General features: G+C 49.0%; 1 protein-coding gene and 1 long non-coding RNA gene across 4 annotated transcripts in view; one reads left to right on the top strand and one right to left on the bottom strand.

The window, feature by feature from the left end:
- Window positions 1–16,165, bottom strand: part of naa40 (N-alpha-acetyltransferase 40, NatD catalytic subunit) — a 25,797-nt gene extending 9,632 nt beyond the window's left edge. Inside the window, exons 1-6 of one of the 3 annotated variants that reach the window (XM_052497769.1) lie at window positions 15,996–16,165; window positions 15,811–15,894; window positions 12,071–12,166; window positions 6,785–6,837; window positions 6,137–6,232; window positions 5,202–5,360 (exon numbers count right to left, since the gene is read on the bottom strand). In XM_052497769.1, the coding sequence (XP_052353729.1) occupies window positions 5,202–5,360; window positions 6,137–6,232; window positions 6,785–6,837; window positions 12,071–12,166; window positions 15,811–15,816 (410 nt within the window). In that variant the 5' untranslated portion in view covers window positions 15,817–15,894; window positions 15,996–16,165. Of the gene's footprint in view, window positions 1–5,201; window positions 5,361–6,136; window positions 6,233–6,784; window positions 6,838–12,070; window positions 12,167–15,810 lie in introns of all 3 variants that reach the window. The other 2 variants (XM_052497770.1, XM_052497768.1) reach the window with 2 other exon arrangements.
- LOC127916261 (uncharacterized) lies at window positions 3,800–4,823 on the top strand. The gene is made up of 3 exons (XR_008094189.1): window positions 3,800–4,011; window positions 4,156–4,251; window positions 4,353–4,823. It is a non-coding gene; the product is annotated as an uncharacterized LOC127916261 (long non-coding RNA).
- Window positions 16,166–22,719: the final 6,554 nt, after the last annotated feature.

Here is a 22,719-nt window from a genome sequence, read left to right as displayed (position 1 = left end):
CTGGTCACGATGGCAACACCCATCCGTGGGCACGCGCTCCAGCACGTGTATCTCACTGATCATCCCTAAAGCCAACACCTCATTCTAGCATATTTCGTTCCATTACTCTGCTGCCTGTGACTGGAACAAATTGCAAAATGCTGAAGTTGAGACTTTATCTCCCTCACCAACTTCAAACATCAGCTATCCGACTTTAACCGATCGCTGCAGTTGTACATAGTCTATAGGTAAATAGCTCACCCTTTTCACCTACCTCATTCCCATACTGTTTTTATACTGTTTTCATTTATTTACTTTTCTGCTCTTTTGCACACCAATATCTCTACCTGTACATGACCATCTGATCATTTATCACTCCAGTGTTAATCTGCAAAATTGTATTATTGGCCAACCTCCTCATGCCTTTTGCACACATTGTATATAGACTGCCCATTTTTTCTACTGTGTTATTGACTTGCTAATTGTTTACTCCATGTGTAACTCTGTGTTGTCTGTTCACACTGCTATGCTTTATTTTGGCCAGGTTTGCAAATGAGAACTTGTTCTCAACTAGCCTACCTGGTTAAATAAAGGTGTTCTCAACTGGCCTACCTGGTTAAATAAAGGTGTTCTCAACTAGCCTACCTGGTTAAATAAAGGTGTTCTCAACTAGCCTACCTGGTTAAATCAAAGGTGTTCTCAACTAGCCTACCTGGTTAAATAAAGGTGTTCTCAACTAGCCTACCTGGTTAAATAAAGGTGTTCTCAACTAGCCTACCTGGTTAAATAAAGGTGTTCTCAACTAGCCTACCTGGTTAAATAAAGGGTTCTCTTTAAGTTAACTAGCCTACCTGGTTAAATAAAGGTGTTCTCAACTGGCCTACCTGGTTAAATAAAGGTGTTCTCAACTAGCCTACCTGGATAAATAAAGGTGTTCTCAACTAGCCTACCTGGATAAATAAAGGTGTTCTCAACTAGCCTACCTGGATAAATAAAGGTGTTCTCAACTAGCCTACCTGGTTAAATAAAGGTGTTCTCAACTAGCCTACCTGGTTAAATAAAGGTGTTCTCAACTGGCCTACCTGGTTAAATAAAGGTGTTCTCAACTGGCCTACCTGGTTAAATAAAGGTGTTCTCAACTAGCCCACCTGGTTAAATAAAGGTGTTCTCAACTAGCCCACCTGGTTAAATAAAGGTGTTCTCAACTAGCCTACCTGGTTAAATAAAGGTGTTCTCAACTAGCCCACCTGGTTAAATAAAGGTGTTCTCAACTAGCCTACCTGGTTAAATAAAGGTGTTCTCAACTAGCCTACCTGGTTAAATAAAGGTGAAAAACAACAACAAAAAAAAACCGACTCTTTAAAAAAAGGGGGGATATTACCAACAAGTAATTACCAGTTGGAGGGGATTTCCCCCCTCACGTGTGCTCACATTTACAAGAAGAAAAAGGCTCTTTCGACAGACTAGTGTCCTGCTCAGGGGGTTTCCTTGAACAACAAGCTGCCTCACACACTACAGAATAGGAGATCACCATAGGGCAGGAGCCTCAGACAAGGAAACATTTAAAACATTTTTTTTTTAAATAAACAAAAAAGTAAACTGTACTATACAATAACATTTCAATACTACTAGCTATAGCAAAGATGCTAATAACTAACCCAAGATGAGCCAGTTGTTTCCAATGAGAGAAAATGAATCCTAGTGGGCAGAACAAGCAAGGAGGTGGGCAGAGCCAAGCACGAGCTAGTGAGATCCTATTGACACATTCTAGCATATATTTGTGTATTTCCGCTAGGGAAGACCTACTCTAAGTGTGCATGAACTCAATTCACTCTTGCACTCAAAGAAAACTTTTGTTGACTTTATCCGTTGCCAAAGTTTTTTATTAAAATAAATAAATAAATATATAATATATATATATATTTTAATAAAAAACTGTTTATCCACTGTTCATAACAGATTACAGTTTTTGGAAACCAAAAATTGCATTGAGAGCAAATGTTTTATGGATGGGAAAATGTGCAGAATGTTGGCCAAAATCCATCTCGCTCCATCTTCTCCCACTGCCTGCCACTGGGCCTCCTCTCATCACCACAGTGTCTTGCCAAAGTATTCACCCCCTTGGCATTTTTCATATTTTACAACATACAACATGCCTACCACTTTGAAAATGCAAAATATTTGTGAAACAAACCAGAAATAATACAAAACTTGAGTGTACATAACTATTCAATCCCCCCAAAGTCAATATTTTGTAGAGCCACATTTTGCAGCAATTACAGCTGCAAGTCTCTTGGGGTATGTCTCTATAAGCTTGGCACATCTAACCACTGGGATTTTTGCCCATTAATCAAGGCAAACCTGCTCCAGCTCCTTCAAGTTGGATGGGTTCCGCTGGTGTACAGCAATCTTTAAGTCATACCACAGATTCTCAATTGGATTCAGGTCCAGGCCATTCCAAGACATTTAAATGTCTCCCCTTAAACCACTCGAGTGTTGCTTTAGCAGTATGCTTAGAGTCATTGTCCTGCTGGAAGGTGAACCTCCGTCCCAGTCTTAAATCCCTGGAAAACAAACAGGTTTCCCTCAAGAATTTCCCTGTATTTAGCACCATCCATCATTCCTGCAATTCTGACCCGTTTCCTAGTCCCTGCCGATGAAAAACATCCCCATAGCATGATGCTGCCACCACCATGCTTCACTGTGGGGATAGTAATTTCGGGGTGATGAGGTGTTGGGTTTGTGCCAGACATAGCGATTTCCTTAATGTCCAAAAAGCTCAATTGTAGTCTCCTCTGACCAGAGCACCTTCTTCCATCTGTTTAGGGAGTCTCCTACATGCCTTTTGGCCAACACCAAACATTTGCTTATTTTTTTCTTTAATTGAGCAATGGCTTTTTTTCTGGCCAATCTTCCACAAAGCCCAGCTCTGTGGAGTGCACGGCTTAAAGTGGTCCTATGGACAGATACTCCAATCTCCGTTGTGGAGCTTTGCAGCTCCTTCAGAGTTATCTGTGGTCTCTTTGTTGCCTCTCTGATTAATGCCCTCCTCACCTGGTCCGTGAGTTTTGGTGGGCGGTTCTCTCCTGGCAGGTTAGTTGTGGTGGGCGGTTCTCTCCTGGCAGGTTAGTTCTGGTGGGCGGTTCTCTCCTGGCAGGTTAGTTGTGGTGGGCGGTTCTCTCCTGGCAGGTTAGTTGTGGTGGGCGGTTCTCTCCTGGCAGGTTAGTTGTGGTGGGCGGTTCTCTCCTGGCAGGTTAGTTGTGGTGGGCGGTTCTCTCCTGGCAGGTTAGTTGTGGTGGGCGGTTCTCTCCTGGCAGGTTAGTTGTGGTGGGCGGTTCTCTCCTGGCAGGTTAGTTGTTGTGAGTTGTGGTGGGCGGTTCTCTCCCGGCAGGTTAGTTGTGGTGGGCGGTTCTCTCCTGGCAGGTTAGTTTGTGGTTCTCTCCTGGCAGGGGCGGTTCTCTCCTGGCAGGTTAGTTGTGGTGGGCGGTTCTCTCCTGGCAGGTTAGTTGTGGTGGGCGGTTCTCTCCTGGCAGGTTCTCTCCTAGTTGTGGTGGGCGGTTCTCTCCTGGCAGGTTAGTTGTGGTGGGCAGTTCTCTCCTGGCAGGCTAGTTGTGGTGGGCAGTTCTCTCCTGGCAGGCTAGTTGTGGTGGGCGGTTCTCTCCTGGCAGGTTAGTTGTGGTGGGCAGTTCTCTCCTGGCAGGCTAGTTGTGGTGGTTCTCTCCTGGGGCAGTTGTGGTGGGCAGTTCTCTCCTGGCAGGCTAGTTGTGGTGGTTCTCTCCTGGGGCAGTGGGCGGTTCTCTCCTGGCAGGCTAGTTGTGGTGGGCGGTTCTCTCCTGGCAGGTTAGTTGTGGTGGGCGGTTCTCTCCTGGCAGGCTAGTTGTGGTGGGCGGTTCTCTCCTGGCAGGCTAGTTGTGGTGGGCGGTTCTCTCCTGGCAGGCTAGTTGTGGTGGGCGGTTCTCTCCTGGCAGGTTAGTTGTGGTGGGCGGTTCTCTCCTGGCAGGTTAGTTGTGGTGGGCGGTTCTCTCCTGGCAGGTTAGTTGTGGTGGGCGGTTCTCTCCTGGCAGGCTAGTTGTGGTGGGCGGTTCTCTCCTGGCAGGTTAGTTGTGGTGGGCGGTTCTCTCCTGGCAGGCTAGTTGTGGTGGGCGGTTCTCTCCTGGGGCGGTTCTCTCCTGGCAGGTTAGTTGTGGTGGGCGGTTCTCTCCTGGCAGGTTAGTTGTGGTGGGCGGTTCTCTCCTGGCAGGTTAGTTGTGGTGGGCGGTTCTCTCCTGGCAGGTCCTGGCAGTTGTGGTGGGCGGTTCTCTCCTGGCAGGTTAGTTGTGGTGGGCGGTTCTCTCCTGGCAGGCTAGTTGTGGTGGGCGGTTCTCTCCTGGCAGGTTAGTTGTGGTGGGCGGTTCTCTCCTGGCAGGCTAGTTGTGGTGGGCGGTTCTCTCCTGGCAGGCTAGTTGTGGTGGGCGGTTCTCTCCTGGCAGGCGAGTTGTGGTGGGCGGTTCTCTCCTGGCAGGCTTGTCGTGGTGACATATACTTTCCATGTTTTAATAATGGATTTAAAATGGTGCTCCGTGGGATGTTCAAAGTTTCTGATATTGCTTTTTTTTTTAATAACCCAACCCTGATCTGTACTTCTCCACAACTTTGTCCCTGACCTGTTTGGAGAGCTCCTTGGTCTTCATGGTGCCGCTTGCTTGGTGGTACTGCAGACGCTGGTGCCTTTCAGAACAGGTGTATATATACACTGAGCTCATGTGACACTTAGGATTGCACACAGGTGGACTTCAATTAATTATGTGACTTCTGAAGGTAATTGTTTGCACCAGATCTTATTTTAGGAGCTCCATAGCAAAGGGGATGAATACATATACACACACACAACTTTTCCGTTTTTAAAAACTTACATTAAAAAAAAATATATATATATATATTTTTTTAGAAACAAGTTATTTTTTTTCCCATTTCATGTCACCAATTCGGACTATTGTGTTAATGTCCATTACATGAAATCCAAATAAAAATCTGATTTAAATGTACAGGTTGTAATGCAACAAAATAGGAAAAACACCAAGGTCAGTAGATACCTTTGCAAGGCTGTATTTGGTAGTGAGTGGAAACGTTGATGGGACGGTTCACATATACACACCCAGCAAAATATCTGGGTCATTCTCTCTGTGGCTATAGTAACAGTCAGTGCCACTTCCTGTAAAAGGAGACCGTGACAACCCCCTTACCAGTATAGCACCTCCTCCCCGCACTCGACATCGAATCGGAAGTGAGAGAAGGCCACGGGGGAGGAGTCTGTGTCTCGAGCCAGCAGATACCACGCCCTCTCGTCTTTCATCTCATCCCTCTTTTCTCTCTCCTTCCATCCCCACTCGCTTTGCTCATACCTGCAGCATAGAGGTCAGATGTCAAGCACTGACCTACGTGATTGGATGGAATGTGAGTAGTTTGTTGTGATTGGGTAAAGACTGTTAGCAGGAGTTAAATCGGGCTGGGTACCGCCTGGTCCGAGACGCCGGTACCTTTGGTTATTTGAATTTCCAGAACCAACAACATAAGTAATTTATAGCACAAAAATCAGACAAGCCCATAGCAGAATAATTGACCAATTCAGTTGTTCAGCCTGTCGCACTTCACGCGACAAAATAATATTCCTCTCCGGGAGCATTCAAATTACAGTACCACACACGGAGAGGAATATTCACTCCAGTCATTGTACACAAGTCAATGCCATGGCAAGTAACTCCTTCGAAATCAATTTTGAAAAAGAGGACCACTTGAGCTTCCCAGTGTTACTATACTATACTTATTTATCAAGTCCAAGACATTTTAGAAGCAGCGTTTTTAGCAGCGGGGGTCCAAGTCTTCAATATGTTGCTAACTAAACTTTAGGCTAGCTTGTTGATAGAGTTGATCTAGCTAATGATTAGCACAGTGGGGTACATGCAGACGGTCAACCCTCAGCCCATTTATTTCTAGCCACATCAGGTGATAACGCTCTGAACACTGATAATATGGACAGTGTGTTATTGGCCTCATGTCTGGAAGGAGGGGGGGTTGTATTTTAGTTGTCGTCATTTTATTTTGGAGTACAATGTTCTGTTCTATCCATCACCCCAATGACATCACTCCTCCCTCCTTCCCTCCCTTCCTCCCTCCTTACAGTGTTTGCATGTTGGTCCGGGTCAGCTCGTAGGCCCACTCCACAGACATGGGGTTGAGAGTGGACACTCTCTTACACTCGATCTGGAGATTCAATCTGGAAGATCAATAGAGCAGTTAGCTGAGCAATCTCTGTTTATCAGCCAGAGTCAGTAGCCACTTATCAGCCAGAGTCAGTAGCCACTTATCAGCCAGAGTCAGTAGCCACTTATCAGCCAGAGTCAGTAGCCACTTATCAGCCAGAGTCAGTAGCCACTTATCAGCCAGAGTCAGTAGCCACTTATCAGCCAGAGTCAGTAGCCACTTATCAGCCAGAGTCAGTAGCCACTTATCAGCCAGAGTCAGTAGCCACTTATCAGCCAGAGTCAGTAGCCACTTATCAGCCAGAGTCAGTAGCCACTTATCAGCCAGAGTCAGTAGCCACTTATCAGCCAGAGTCAGTAGCCACTTATCAGCCAGAGTCAGTAGCCACTTATCAGCCAGAGTCAGTAGCCACTTATCAGCCAGAGTCAGTAGCCACTTATCAGCCAGAGTCAGTAGCCACTTATCAGCCAGAGTCAGTAGCCACTTATCAGCCAGAGTCAGTCGCCACTTATCAGCCAGAGTCAGTAGACAACACCCATAGTAATAGAGGTGGACAATCTCTTACCCGTTTCTGTCATACTTTTTGAAGACTGGGAAAGCAGCCAAAGGGTCGTCCAGCTGTGGGAGGAGAGAGACAGAGAGAGAGACAGAGACACAGAGACACAGAGAGAGACACAGAGAGAGAGAGAGACAGAGAAACAGAGAAACAGACACAGAGAGAGAGAGACACACAGAGAGAGACACAGAGAGAGACACAGAGAGAGAGAGAGAGACACAGAGAGAGACACAGAGAGAGAGAGAGAGAGACAGAGACACAGACACAGAGAGAGAGAGACAGAGACACAGAGAGAGAGAGAGGAGAGAGAGGAGAGAGAGACAGAGACACAGAGAGAGAGAGACAGAGACAGAGAGAGAGAGAGGAGAGAGAGACAGAGACACAGAGAGAGAGGAGAGACAGAGACACACAGAGACAGAGACACACAGAGACACAGAGACAGAGAGACACACAGACACAGAGACAGAGAGACACACAGACACAGAGACAGAGAGACACACAGAGACAGAGAGACACACAGAGACACACAGAGACAGAGAGACACACAGAGACAGAGAGACACACAGAGAGACACACAGAGACAGAGAGACACACAGAGACAGAGAGACACACAGAGACAGAGAGACACACAGAGACAGAGAGACACACAGAGACAGAGAGACACACAGAGACAGAGAGACACACAGAGACAGAGAGACACACAGAGAGAGAGACACACAGAGAGAGAGACACACAGAGAGAGAGACACACAGAGAGAGAGACACACAGAGAGAGAGACACAGAGACAGAGAGACACAGAGACACACAGAGACAGAGAGAGAGAGAGGAGAGAGAGACAGAGACACAGAGAGACAGAGACACAGAGAGAGAGGAGAGACAGAGACACACAGAGACACACACAGAGACACAGAGACAGAGAGACACACAGACACAGAGACAGAGAGACACACAGACACAGAGACAGAGAGACACACAGAGACAGAGAGACACACAGAGACACACAGAGACAGAGAGACACACAGAGAGACACAGAGAGACACACAGAGACACACAGAGACAGAGAGACACACAGAGACAGAGAGACACACAGAGACAGAGAGACACACAGAGACAGAGAGACACACAGAGACAGAGAGACACACAGAGACAGAGAGACACACAGAGACAGAGAGACACACAGAGACAGAGAGACACACAGAGAGAGAGACACACAGAGAGAGAGACACACAGAGAGAGAGACACACAGAGACAGAGACACACAGAGACAGAGAGACACACAGAGACAGAGAGACACACAGAGACAGAGAGACACACAGAGACAGAGAGACACACAGAGACAGAGAGACACACAGAGACAGAGAGACACACAGAGAGACACACACAGAGAGAGACACAGAGACAGAGAGACACAGAGACAGAGAGACACACAGAGACAGAGAGACACACAGAGACAGAGAGACACAGAGACAGAGAGACACACAGAGACAGAGAGACACACAGAGACAGAGAGACACACAGAGACAGAGAGACACACAGAGACAGAGAGACACACAGAGACAGAGAGACACACAGAGACAGAGAGACACACAGAGACAGAGAGACACACAGAGACAGAGAGACACACAGAGACAGAGAGACACACAGAGACAGAGAGACACACAGAGACAGAGAGACACACAGAGACAGAGAGACACACAGAGACAGAGAGACACACAGAGACACACAGAGAGACAGACACCGACACACAGAGAGACAGACACCGACACAGACACCGAGACAGACACCGAGACAGACACCGAGACAGACACCGAGACAGACACCGAGACAGACACCGAGACAGACACAGACACCGACACAGAGACAGACACCGACACAGAGACAGACACCGACACAGAGACAGACACCGAGACAGACACGACACAGAGACAGACACACACAGAGACAGACACACAGAGACAGACACCGACACAGACAGACACAGAGACAGACACCACACAGAGACAGACACAGACACCGACACAGAGACAGACACCGACACAGAGACAGACACCGACACAGAGACAGACACCGACACAGAGACAGACACCGACACAGAGACAGACACCGACACAGAGACAGACACCGACACAGACACAGACACCGACACCGAGACAGACACCGAGACAGACACCGAGACAGACACCGAGACAGACACCGACACAGAGACAGACACCGACACAGAGACAGACACCGACACAGAGACAGACACCGACACAGAGACAGACACCGACACAGACACAGACACCGACACAGAGACAGACACCGACACAGAGACAGACACCGACACAGAGACAGACACCGACACAGAGACAGACACCGACACAGACACCGACACAGAGACAGACACCGACACAGAGACAGACACCGACACAGAGACAGACACCGACACAGAGACAGACACCGACACAGAGACAGACACCGACACAGAGACAGACACCGACACAGAGACAGACACCGACACAGAGACAGACACCGACACAGAGACAGACACCGACACAGAGACAGACACCGACACAGAGACAGACACCGACACAGAGACAGACACCGACACAGAGACAGACACAGAGACAGACACCGACACAGAGAGAAACAGAGAGAGACGTATGAGCTACAGTCAGATGCAGTCACACAATCATGAAAAACTGAAGCTCTTTTTCAATTAATATCTTTCCTTGATTCCTCACACCTGTCCAAACCTCCCTTTCAAAATGCTTAAAAGAAGGTCGGGGGTGGGGGGGGGGGTGGGAAGAAGGAGGTCCGGGGGGGGGGAAGAAGGAGTTCCGGGGGAAGGGAGTGACCAATAGGGTTGAGGAGGTAGAAAAATGCTCATCATCCAACAACAGGCCATGCTTTATTATTATTATTATATTATGCTTTCCACCTGGCTCCCCCTACCCCGGTCAACAGCCCTGCACCCCCCACAGAAACTTGCCCAAGCCTCCTCCATTTCTCCTTCACCCAAATCCAAATAACTGATTTCTGAAAGAGCTGCAAAATCTGGACCCGTACAAATCAGCTGGGCTAGACAATCTGGACCCTCTCTTTCTAAAAATGATCTGCCGAAATTGTTGCAACCCCTATTACTAGCCTGATCAACTTCTCTTCCGTATCGTCTGAGATCCCCAAAGATTGGAAAGCTGCCGCAGTCATCCCCCTCTTCAAAGGGGGAGACACTCTAGACCCAAACTGCTACAGACCTATATCCATCCTGCCCTGCCTTTAAGGTCTTTGAAAGCCAAGTTAACAAACAGATTACCGACCATTTCGAATCCCACCGTACCTGCTCCGCTATGCAATCTGGTTTCCGAGCCGGTCACGGGTGCACCTCAGCCACGCTCAAGGTACTAAACGACATCATAACCGCCATCGATAAGAGACAATACTGTGCAGCCGTATTCATCGACCTGGCCAAGGCTTTCGACTCTGTCAATCACCACATCCTCATTGGCAGACTCGACAGCCTTGGTTTCGCAAACGATTGCCTCGTCTGGTTCACCAACTACTTCTCTGATAGAGTTCAGTGTGTCAAATCGGAGGGCCTGTTGTCCGGACCCCTGGCAGTCTCTATGGGGGTGCCACAGGGTTCAATTCTCAGGCCGACTCTTTTCTCTGTATACATCAATGATGTTGCTCTTGCTGCTGGTGTTCCTCTGATCAACCTCTACGCAGACGACACCATTCTGTATACTTCTGGCCCTTCTTTGGACACTGTGTTAACAAACCTCCAGACGAGCTTCAATGCCATACAACTCTCCTTCCGTGGCTTCCAACTGCTCTTAAACGCAAGTAAAACTAAATGCATGCTCTTCAACCGATCGCTGCCCGCCCGTCCAGCATCACTACTCAGGACGGTTCTGAATAGGTGGACAAGCACAAATACCTAGATGTCTGGTTAGAATGTAAACTCTCCTTCCAGACTCACATTAAATTAAATCTAGAATCGGCTTCCTATTTCGCAACGAAGCCTCCTTCACTCATGCTGTTTTACCTTTCGTAAAACTGACTATCCTACCGATCCTTGACTTCGGTGATGTCATTTACAAAATAGCCTCCAACACTCTACTCAACAAATTGGGTGCAGTCTATCACAGTGCCATCCATTTTGTCACCAAAGCTCCATATACTACCCACCACTGCGACCTGTATGCTCTCGTTCTCGTTGGCTGGCCCTCGCTTCATACTCGTCACTAAACCCACTGGCTCCAGGTCATCTATAAGTCTTTGCTAGGTAAAGCCCCGCCTTATCTCAGCTCACTGGTCACCATAGCAGCACCCACTCATAGCACACGCTCCAGCAGGTATATCTCACTGGTCACCATAGCAGCACCCACCCGTAGCACGCGCTCCAGCAGGTATATCTCACTGGTCACCATAGCAGCACGCGTGCAGGTATATCTCACTGGTCACCATAACAGCACCCACCCGTAGCACGCTCTCCAGCAGGTATATTCCAAAGCCAATTCCTCCTTTACTTCTAGTTCTCTGCTGCCAATGACTGGAACGAACTGCAAAAATCACTGAAGCTGGAGACTCACATCTCCCTCACTAACTTTAAACATCAGCTGTCAGAGCAGCTCACAGATCACTGCACCTGTACATAGCCCATCTATAAATAGCCCATCCAACTACCTCATCCCCATACTGCTATTTATTTATTTAGCTCCTTTGCACCCCAGTATCTATACGTGCACATCATCTTCTGCACATCTATCACTCCAGTATTGAATTGCTAAATTGTAATTATTTCACCATTATTTCACCACTATGGCCTATTTATTGCCTATTTATTTGCACACACTGTATATAGATGTTTTTCCCCCTATTGTGTTATTGACTGTACGCTTGTTTATTCCATGTGTAACTCTGTTGTTGTTTGTGTCGAACTGCTTTGCTTTATCTTGGCCAGGTATCAGTTGTAAATGAGAACTTGTTCTCAACTGGCCTACCTGGTTAAATAAAGGTGAAAAAAAAATAGTAATCACTGAAAGACAAATTGAAAGTCAGTCAACTTATTGGTCCCCTACCCTCTGTCCCCTCACCTTATTGGTCCCCTACCCTCTGTCCCTTCACCTTATTGGTCCCCTACACTCTGTCCCCTCACCTTATTGGTCCCCTACCCTCTGTCCCCTCACCTTATTGGTCCCCTACCCTCTGTCCCCTCACCTTATTGGTCCCCTACCCTCTGTCCCCTCACCTTATTGGTCCCCTACCCTCTGTCCCCTCACCTTATTGGTCCCCTACCCTCTGTCCCCTCACCTTATTGGCTGCGTCCACCTTGGCACACACTGCATCCATGGCTGCCCTCTCCGCCAGGCGAGCCTGCTTCTTCTCCTTCGCTTTGTTTGACTTCCTCTGGAGAGGGGGGAGAGAGAGGGATGGAGGGGGCAGAGAGAGAGAGGGATGGAGGGGGCAGAGAGAGAGAGGGATGGAGGGGGCAGAGAGAGAGAGAGGGATGGAGGGGGCAGAGAGAGAGAGAGGGATGGAGGGGGGAGAGAGAGAGAGGGATGGAGGGGGCAGAGAGAGAGAGGGAGGGGGGGGGAGAGAGAGAGAGGGATGGAGGGGGGAGAGAGAGAGAGGGATGGAGGGGGCAGAGAGAGAGAGGGATGGAGGGGGCAGAGAGAGAGAGAGATGGAGGGGGCAGAGAGAGAGAGAGGGATGGAGGGGGCAGAGAGCGAGAGAGGGATGGAGGGGGCAGAGAGAGAGAGGGATGGAGGGGGCAGAGAGAGAGGGATGGAGGGGGCAGAGAGAGAGAGGGATGGAGGGGGAGAGAGAGAGATGAGAGAGAGGGGAGAGAGATGGAGGGGGCAGAGAGAGAGGGATGGAGGGGGCAGAGAGAGAGGGATGGAGGGGGCAGAGAGAGAGGGATAGAGGGGGCAGAGAGAGGGATGGAGGGGGCAGAGAGAGAGGGATAGAGGGGGCAGAGAGAGAGAGGGATGGAGGGGGGAGAGAGAGAGGGATGGAGGGGGGAGAGAGAGGGATGAGAGAGAGGGGAGAGAGAGGGAAGAGAGAGAGGGATGGAGGGGACAGAGAGAGAGGGATGGAGGGGAGAGAGAGAGAGGGAGGGAGGGGGCAGAGAGAGAGGGATAGAGGGGGCAGAGAGAGAGGGATAGAGGGGGCAGAGAGAGAGGGATGGAGGGGGCAGAGAGAGAGGGATGGAGGGGGCAGAGAGAGAGGGATGGAGGGGGCAGAGAGAGAGGGATGGAGGGGGAGAGAGAGAGGGGAGAGAGGGATGGAGGGGGAGAGAGAGAGGGGAGAGAGGGATGGAGGGGGGAGAGAGAGAGAGAGGGATGTATGGGGGGAGAGAGAGAGAGGGATGGAGGGGGCAGAGAGAGATGGATGGATGGAGGGGGAGAGAGAGGGGATGGAGGGGGAGAGAGAGGGATGGAGGGGGAGAGAGAGGGATGGAGGGGGAGAGAGAGAGGGATGGAGGGGGCAGAGAGAGAGGGATGGAGGGGGCAGAGAGAGAGGGATGGAGGGGGCAGAGAGAGAGGGATGGAGGGGGCAGAGAGAGAGGGATGGAGGGGGCAGAGAGAGAGGGATGGAGGGGGCAGAGAGAGAGGGATGGAGGGGGCAGAGAGAGAGGGATGGAGGGGGCAGAGAGAGAGGGATGGAGGGGGCAGAGAGAGAGGGATGGAGGGGGCAGAGAGAGAGGGAGGGAGGGGGCAGAGAGAGAGGGATGGAGGGGGCAGAGAGAGAGGGATGGAGGGGGCAGAGAGAGAGGGATGGAGGGGGCAGAGAGAGAGGGATGGAGGGGGCAGAGAGAGAGAGGGATGGAGGGGGCAGAGAGAGAGAGGGATGGAGGGGGCAGAGAGAGAGAGGGATGGAGGGGGCAGAGAGAGAGAGGGATGGAGGGGGCAGAGAGAGAGAGGGATGGAGGGGGCAGAGAGAGAGAGGGATGGAGGGGGCAGAGAGAGAGAGGGATGGAGGGGGCAGAGAGAGAGAGGGATGGAGGGGGCAGAGAGAGAGGGATGGAGGGGGAGAGAGAGACGGATGGAGGGGGAGAGAGAGACGGATGGAGGGGGGAGAGAGAGACGGGTGGAGGGGGAGAGAGAGGGGATGGAGAGGGGGAGAGAGAGGGATGGAGGGGGAGAGAGAGGGATGGAGGGGGCAGAGAGAGATGGATGGAGGGAGGAGAGAGAGAGAGAGGGATGGAGGGGGAGAGAGAGAGAGGGATGGAGGGGGAGAGAGAGAGATGGATGGAGGGGGAGAGAGAGATGGATGGAGGGGGAGAGAGAGATGGATGGAGGGGGAGAGAGAGATGGATGGATGGGGGGAGAGAGATGGATGGAGGGGGGAGAGAGATGGATGGAGGGGGAGAGAGATGGATGGAGGGGGAGAGAGATGGATGGAGGGGGAGAGAGATGGATGGAGGGGGAGAGAGATGGATGGATGGGGGGAGAGAGATGGATGGAGGGGGGAGAGAGAGATGGATAGAGGGGGAGAGAGAGAGATGGATGGAGGGGGAGAGAGAGAGATGGATGGAGGGGGAGAGAGAGATGGATGGAGGGGGAGAGAGAGATGGATGGAGGGGGAGAGAGAGAGGGATGGAGGGGGGAGAGAGAGGGATGGAGGGGGAGAGAGAGAGGGATGGAGGGGGAGAGAGAGAGGGATGGAGGGGGAGAGAGAGAGGTATGGAGGGGAGGAGGGAGAGAGAGGGATGGAGGGGGGGAGAGAGAGGGATGGAGGGGGAGAGAGAGAGAGGATGGAGGGGGAGAGAGAGAGGATGGAGGGGGAGAGAGAGAGGATGGAGGGGGGGAGAGAGAGAGTGATGGAGGGGGAAGAGAGAGAGGGATGGAGGGGAGGATGGAGAGGGATGGAGGGGGAAGAGAGAGAGGGATGGAGGGGGAAGAGAGAGAGGGATGGAGGGGGAGAGAGAGAGGGATGGAGGGGGAGAGAGAGAGGATGGAGGGGGAGAGATGGATGGGGGGAGAGAGAGAGTGATGGAGGGGGAGAGAGAGAGTGATGGATGGGGGGAGAGATAGAGGGGGGAGAGAGAGAGGGATGGAGGGGGAGAGAGAGAGATGGAATTGGGGGGTGCATATCAGTTGGTCAATCTTCAAGCAGAAGGCGGCATATGTGTTTGAACATGACGAATGAAGTCAGGGACTAGTACACCTGTGTACAACAACACCAATAGTGCTTCAAAGACAAAAACAGGAACGCCGAATGCATGGTTTTAAATGACAGGCGCACTCAGAGACTAAAGTGCAACGCCTTATTATACCTTACATACCCCGAAAGAGGTAGACAATGAAGGACGGGTATGATAACAACAGGAACAAACACATGTATGGTCAGCATGTGGTAATGAGCGGATCTCGAGCTACAACATTCACTCGTTTACAGGAAGCAAATCGGGAACACGTGCCTCGTTATTAGCTTCGGAGGTGCGTTTTCGGGAACTTAGTTTTTAATACCTTACTGGCAAACTAGCCAGCTAGTTATGCTATTGCTTCCCACACCAGCTAAAATACATGCATTTGGGTTCTTAAAAAAAAACATAAATCGAGCTAGTCATTATCAAAATATATTCTGAACAGGTGAGAACTACTTCAGGAGGTTAGTTAGCAGGGTGTAGGTTCAACTTAACTACGGTAGTTATGATGAGAAACCTTTCTTTAACACACACAAAAAAAAAATGGATTCCCAGCTAATTGAAGTGGCTAAGCTAAGACACCAGACATGAACAACACACGGGACAACGCTGCACCAAAGGGCCCCCCTACAACAACAACAACAACAACAACATCTAAATAAAAACCGGTGCAATCGATAGTGGTTAAAACGAGCCACTGCAATCACAAAGCGGGGTTATATATTATTTTTTTTTAGTTAGCTAGCGGACTGTGTAACTAGCTAGCTTTTGTAAGAGCCACTTGGGGACTTTTGTCCTCCGTCCCTCACCGGGGAATCATCGTTTATCCGAAACACCGTCTTTGTTTGATGCAACAAAAAAAAAAAGACACAAACACAAAACACAGACGGTCAAAACTCACCCCCATGTCGCTGTTTTGTTGTAAACGACCGCTGTGTCTTGCTGTTGCTATCAAGCTAACTTAGTCGCTCAGTGAATGAGGTTTCTTTGGGGGAGAGAAAGGAAAAAGGGGGCAAGATTATGTAAAAATGCTACAGCGATTTAGCAAACTACCTCGCGCCACTGGCTACAAAATAATATGCTCACGATTGATTTCACTAAAGTTGACCAAACGACCAAAAAAAATAAAACCCCAAAATAGTTTTTTTTTTCTCCGCCAGATTGGCGCCAAGAGAAAAGGGGGTGAATTACGTGTCTTGGCCCAAGTCCCTCTTCCTCTCCTTCCTCCCTCCCTCTTCCTCTTCCTCCTCCGACCGAACAGTAACGCTTCGGGGGAAATGACGACACCGCGTCTTTAGGCATTTAGGATGTTACACATGATTGTCAATTATTATTGTCTCTAAAATCTATAACTTGATTATCTTTGATCTTTTTCATTTGATTCATTAGGATTTGCTGCCTTGCTATGCTGTTGTCTTTAGGTCTCTCTTTGTGTAGTGTTGTGATGTGTGTTTTGTCCTATGTTTATATTGTATATTTATCAGGCCCCGTACCCGCAGGAGGCCTTTTGCCTTTTGGTAGGCCATCATTGTAAATAAGAATTAGTTCTTAACTGATTTGCCTAGTTAAAAAAAAGATTAAATACATTTTTAAAAATGAAAATGATACAAATACACGTTGTATATTATTATTATTATTATTTTTTAAACTTTTATTTTGTTGTAGAAATATTAATAATGATTATAGTAATTATTTAAGAGGGGTTGAGGTAGGCAATATTTTTGGAGACAATAAATGGATTTCTGCTATTGAGGCATGGTTGTCAAAAAGCCTACTATGCTGAATCAACACTGTCTTAGTTGGTATAGCATGGTGCTCGCAATGCCTGGGTTATGGATTTCACCAGTACGAAACTTACTATAAATCCCTCTGGATGAGAGCCTCTGCTAAAATGTACATTTCTGATTTCATTTTCTTTTCCTCTTTACACTTCACTTTCACGATGTCACCTACAGCAATGTGTAAGAGGATATCGAAATATCTTTATTTACCTAGGCAAGTCAGCTAAGAACAAATTCTTATTTTCAATGACGGCCTAGGAACAATGCCTGTTCAGGGGCAGAACGACAGATTTGTACCTTGTCAGCTCGTGAGTTTGAACTTGCAACCTCCCAGTTACTAGTCCAACGCTCTGACCACGAGGCTATATGTTCCCTCCATCAAGTGCAACACCATTCCTCATTGAGAATCTTTCGTTTAGGTAGTATATTATAAGCCACGATTCCCCAAAGTAGCCACCCTTTGCCTTGATGACAGCTTTGCACATTCTTGACATTCTCTCAACCAGCTTCACCTGGAATGATTTTCCAACAGTTTTGAAGGAGTTCCCACATATGCTGAGCACTTGTCGGCTGCTTTTCCTTCACTCTGCGGTCCAACTCATCCCAAACCATCTCAATTGGGTTGAAGTCGGGGGATTGTGGAGGACAGGTCATCTGATGCAGCACTCCATCATTCTAATTCTGGGTAAAATACTCTTACACAGCCTGGGGTTGTCCTGTTGAAAAATATAAAATAATCCCACTAAGCGCAAACCAGATGAGACGGCGTATCGCTGCAGAATGCTGTGGTAGCCATGCAGATTAATCGTGCCTTGAATTCTAAATAAATCACTGACAGTGTCACCAGCAAAGCACCCCCACACTATCACACCTCCTCCTTCATGCTTCATGGTTGGAACCACACATGCAGAGATCATCAAAGACACAGCGATTGGAACCAGAAATCTCAAATTTGGACTCATCAGACCAAAGGACAGATTTCCAAGCAGGTATCTTCATCTTATTGGTGTCCTTTAGTAGTGGTTTCTTTGCAGCAAGTCGACCATGAAGGCCTGATTCCCATGGTCTCCTCTGGACAGTTGATGTTCAGATGCGTCTGTTACTTTAAACTCTGAAGCATTTATTTGGGCTGCGTGAATCAGGCTTGTAACTAATGAACTTATCCTCTGCAGCAGAGGCAACTCTGCGTCTTCCTTTCATGTGGCGGTCCTCATGAGAGCCAGTATCATCATAGCGCTGGATGTTTTTTTCGACTGTATCTGAAGAAACTTTCAAAGTGGTTGACATTTTCCGGATAGAAGAAAGGGAGAGCGTTTACAGGCTCAAAATGGCCAGAAACAAATAACTTTCTTCTGAAACTCGTCAGTCTATACTTGATCTGAGAAATGAAGGCTATTCCAAGCGAGAAATTGCCAAGAAACGTAAGATCTCGTACATCTGAAGAATAACTTTTCATCTTTGATCTTGAGGTTGTGGTCTTCATGGAATATACATTCCCACGTTTGGCCACAGGATGGCGGTATGGGACAAGATGCTACTCGGAAAAGTTCCACAAAATGACCATTATAGAATGGGTAATTACATCTAACTGAAATAGCGCCTTGCCATAGTCCATCATGCATTTTATCGTTATATTCGTTTTTTTTTTTTATCTGTACACCTAAATACTGACTACAGAACATGACACTGCTGCTGTTGAATAGCAGGTTATGTTATTAATCATTTGACAATGATGTGCGCGCCATTTCTTGGGTAGACCATTCTTTTCCGAGCCCTTTATGGAAGGCATCCCATCCATATGTTGAGTTTCATACAGGCCTATATGCTGTCTATTTCACAAACACACACACACACACACACGCAACCACGCACGCACGCACTCACTCACTCACGCACACAGATGGCCCCCTCAGTAAAGCCCCGCCTACAACCCTTTGTCTTGGTGTAATCTGTCTCGCGACGGGGAGATGGCTTTTGGGAAGAGGGGCGCGACGGGGGGGGGGGTCATGGAGTTCGAACTCGCAGCCCGCCACGGTTTCCGTTATGGCCTAAACTACTACTGTTTGGGTGTGGAGGAGTAACTAACGGCCTGTACAGAAACAGCGACTTAGCCTCTATCACACAGGAGATCTGTAAGGACTGGATAGGTGTAAGCAATATGGAGGTGAATGTTCCTCCTAGCTTGTTGAAGTTACTACCATATTGCTTAAACCTATCCAATTCTTTCAGATATTCACGAAGTTCCCAAGGACTAGGGGTTGTTATGCTACTAGACTTCTAGTCATGCTCTCTATCCCTTATTCTTTCTCTCTCTTTCTCTCTCTCTCTCCCTCATTATTTATCTCTCTCTCCCTTATTCTCTCTCTCTCTCTCTCCCTTATTCTCTCTCTCTGCCTCATTATTTCTCTCTCTCTCTACTGTCTTCCTTGCATTCCTTCCATTACATCTACATTTTCTCCATCTAATGTGAACAACATTGGTTTGCTTTTGTCTTAAAAAATATGAATGAATCATTTGTCACAGGCTGAATACTAAGATGAAGATGTAGCCAGTGCTGGTATCTGCAACCAGATAATGCCTTCCTCTCCACTCTCTCACACACACACACACACACACACACACACACACACACACACACACACACACACACACACACACACACACACACACACACACACACACACACACACACACACACACACACACACACACACACACACAGTGTCATGTCAGTTTTATTTGTCCTAATTTCACCAGCTGATAGACCTGTGTATACGAGAGTTCTCTGGTGTGTGTGTTCAGACAGAGCGAGCTGGTTAGGAGGAAAATGATATATCTGCTACAGCAGGCCTCACAGGATGAACACAGACAGACAGACAGACAGACAGACAGACAGACAGACAGACAGACAGACAGACAGACAGACAGACAGGGCTAACAAACAGAGAGAGAGCTCTAGAGAGAGGGCGGGAGGGGAGGGAGAGGAAAATAGAAGAAAGGGAGGGTGGGGGGAAGAGGGAGGGGGAAGATAGAAAGGGAGTGCAGAGGAGAGAGAGGGAGGGGGAAGAGAGAGGGAGTGCAGAGGAGAGGGAGGGGAGGAGAGAGAGGCAGTGTGGGGGACAGGAGGGGAAGAGAGGAGAAATGGAGGGGGTGCAGAGTAGAGGGAGGAGAGACGAGGAGAGGAAGAGCAAGAGAGAGAGGAAGGGGAATGAGTAGATCACTGTAGAGGAGGTTATGGAGGGGGAGGAGGTGGGGGAAGGGGGGGGTGATGAGGGGGAGGGGAGGAGGAGGGGGAGAGGAGGAGGGGGGTGATTGAGGGGGAGGGGAGGAGATGAGGAGGGGGAAGAGAGGGAGGTCGAAGGACTGTAGAGAGGAAAACAGAGTGAACGGAGAGAGAGAGTGAGAGAGGAAGTCGTAGCCTACACATACAGTCGGTGAGTATTGGAAAATGAAACGAGGGGGAAAAGAGAGAGAGAGAGAGAGAGAGAGAGAGAGAGAGAGAGAGAGAGAGAGAGAGAACAGGTGAGAGAGAGAGAACAGGGGGGAGAGAGAGAGAGAGAACAGGGGAGAACTACAGGGGATAACTAGAGAGAACAGGGGGAGAGAGAGAGAACAGGGGGTAGAGAGAGAGAGAGAACAGGGGGTAGAGAGAACAGGGGGGGGTGGAGAGAGAGAACAGGGGATAACTAGAGAGAACAAGGGATAACTAGAGAGAAAAAGGGGGGGAGAGAGAGAGAGAACAGGGGATAACTAAAGAGAACAGGGGGAGAGAGAGAGAACAGGGGGGTAGAGAGAGAGAGAACAGGGGGTAGAGAGAACAGGGGGTAGAGAGAGAGAACAGGGGGTAGAGAGAGAGAACAGGGGGGAGAGAGAGAGAGAACAGGGGATAACTAGAGAGAACAGGGGGAGAGAGAGAGAACAGGGGATAACTAAAGAGAACAGGGGAGAGAGAGAGAGAACAGGGGGTAGAGAGAGAGAGAACAGGGGGTAGAGAGAGAGAGAACAGGGGGGGTAGAGAGAACAGGGGGTAGTAGAGAGAACAGGGGAGTAGAGAGAGAGAACAGGGGGTAGAGAGAACAGGGGGGTAGAGAGAGAACAGGGGGAGAGAGAGAGAGAACAGGGGGTAGAGAGAACAGGGGAGTAGAGAGAGAGAACAGGGGGAGTAGAGAGAGAGAACAGGGGGTAGAGAGAACAGGGGGGTAGAGAGAGAACAGGGGGAGAGAGAGAGAGAACAGGGGGGTAGAGAGAGAACAGGGGGTAGAGAGAGAGAACAGGGGGTAGAGAGAGAACAGGGGGTAGAGAGAGAACAGGGGGTAGAGAGAGAGAGAACAGGGGGTAGAGAGAGAACAGGGGGTAGAGAGAGAACAGGGGGTAGAGAGAGAACAGGGGGTAGAGAGAGAACAGGGGGTAGAGAGAGAACAGGGGGTAGAGAGAGAACAGGGGGTAGAGAGAGAACAGGGGGTAGAGAGAGAACAGGGGGTAGAGAGAGAACAGGGGGTAGAGAGAGAACAGGGGGGTAGAGAGAGAACAGGGGGTAGAGAGAGAACAGGGGGGTAGAGAGAGAGCAGGGGGTAGAGAGAGAACAGGGGGTAGAGAGAGAGAGAACAGGGGGTAGAGAGAGAACAGGGGGTAGAGAGAGAGAGAACAGGGGGTAGAGAGAGAACAGGGGGTAGAGAGAGAACAGGGGGTAGAGAGAGAACAGGGGGTAGAGAGAGAGAGAACAGGGGGTAGAGAGAGAGAACAGGGGGTAGAGAGAGAACAGGGGGTAGAGAGAGAACAGGGGGGGTAGAGAGATCTAAGGAGAGGAGATAGAGAAGGAGGGAAAGAGGAAAGCTTGACGGGGGAGGAGAAAGACAGAACAGATACAGTGGGTGAGTTTTGGAGCGAGGAGAGAAAGAGGAGGGCGGACAGGACATAGAGAGGAGAAGAGCACAGGGAAGTAGGGGGAGGGGACAGAAGAGCACATGCATAGTGGGTGAGTGGAGGAAGGAGAGAGGGAAGGAGAGAGGAAAGGAGAGAGGGAAGGAGAGAGGGAAGGAGAGGAAAGAGGAGCGTTAAACATGGATAGAGGAGAAGAGAGAGGAGAAGAGAGATGAGAAGAGAGAGGAGAAGAGAGATGAGAAGAGAGAGGAGAAGAGAGAGGAGAAGAGAGAGGAGTGAGTCAGGAGCGAGAAAAGAGAGGGAGGAGGTAGAGAGGAAGGGATGAGATAACTGGAAGGAGGAGAGATGGAAATAAGGAAGGATAGGAAATGAGAAAGAACAAGACAGAGAGGAATGAGAGAATGGAGAGAGAAGAAACGACGAAACAGATAGAGTGAGAACATAGAGGCAGAGAAGCAGAGAAGAGAGGGGGAGGGAGAAAGAGGAGAGACAGAGAGAGGATGTGCCACAAGTGTTGTTGTATGACAGAGTATGGCCTCCATGTTTGCTTGTGAGACAGACATGCAGACAGAATAGCAATGGATTAAGACATGTCCATCAGTGTGTGTGGGTGTGTGTCAAATTTGAAATCCATCGTTTTCCACATTGTGTGTGTGTACACACACACACACACACACACACACACACACACACACACACACACACACACACACACACACACACACGGCCCCCCTCACACACACGGCCCCCCTTTTCCTATCCATGCATACATCGTTCAGAGCAGCAAGTCTGCCCGAGCTCAGCACAGAGATGCACAGCTAACGAATCACTCCGCGCAAGTAGTTCCCAATTTATGTGATTGTACGATAGCAGGTACACTTGATTTTTGTTGTTGTAAACATTTCAATTTCAGACATCTACTATTCCAGTATACAATGTAGGGTTGGATTAAATCCAGCACTGTATTTGTGGGCCAACATTTTAAAGAAAATTATGATCTGTCTCTACATCAAGGATTGATTGACACGTAAATGCATCTAAATTGGACCAAATAACACATTCGAGGCAACAGCAAGCATGTGTATTTGCCCCACGACAAGCCATCTTTTGTATGTCTGTCCAACTTGCACAGGGGACTACTTTTCGGC

This window comes from Oncorhynchus keta, chromosome 35 (assembly GCF_023373465.1).
Source record: "Oncorhynchus keta strain PuntledgeMale-10-30-2019 chromosome 35, Oket_V2, whole genome shotgun sequence".
Classification (NCBI taxonomy): Eukaryota; Metazoa; Chordata; class Actinopteri; order Salmoniformes; family Salmonidae; genus Oncorhynchus; species Oncorhynchus keta.
Note: the sequence above shows the minus strand (reverse complement) of the source record. Positions and strands in the feature narration are given on the sequence as shown.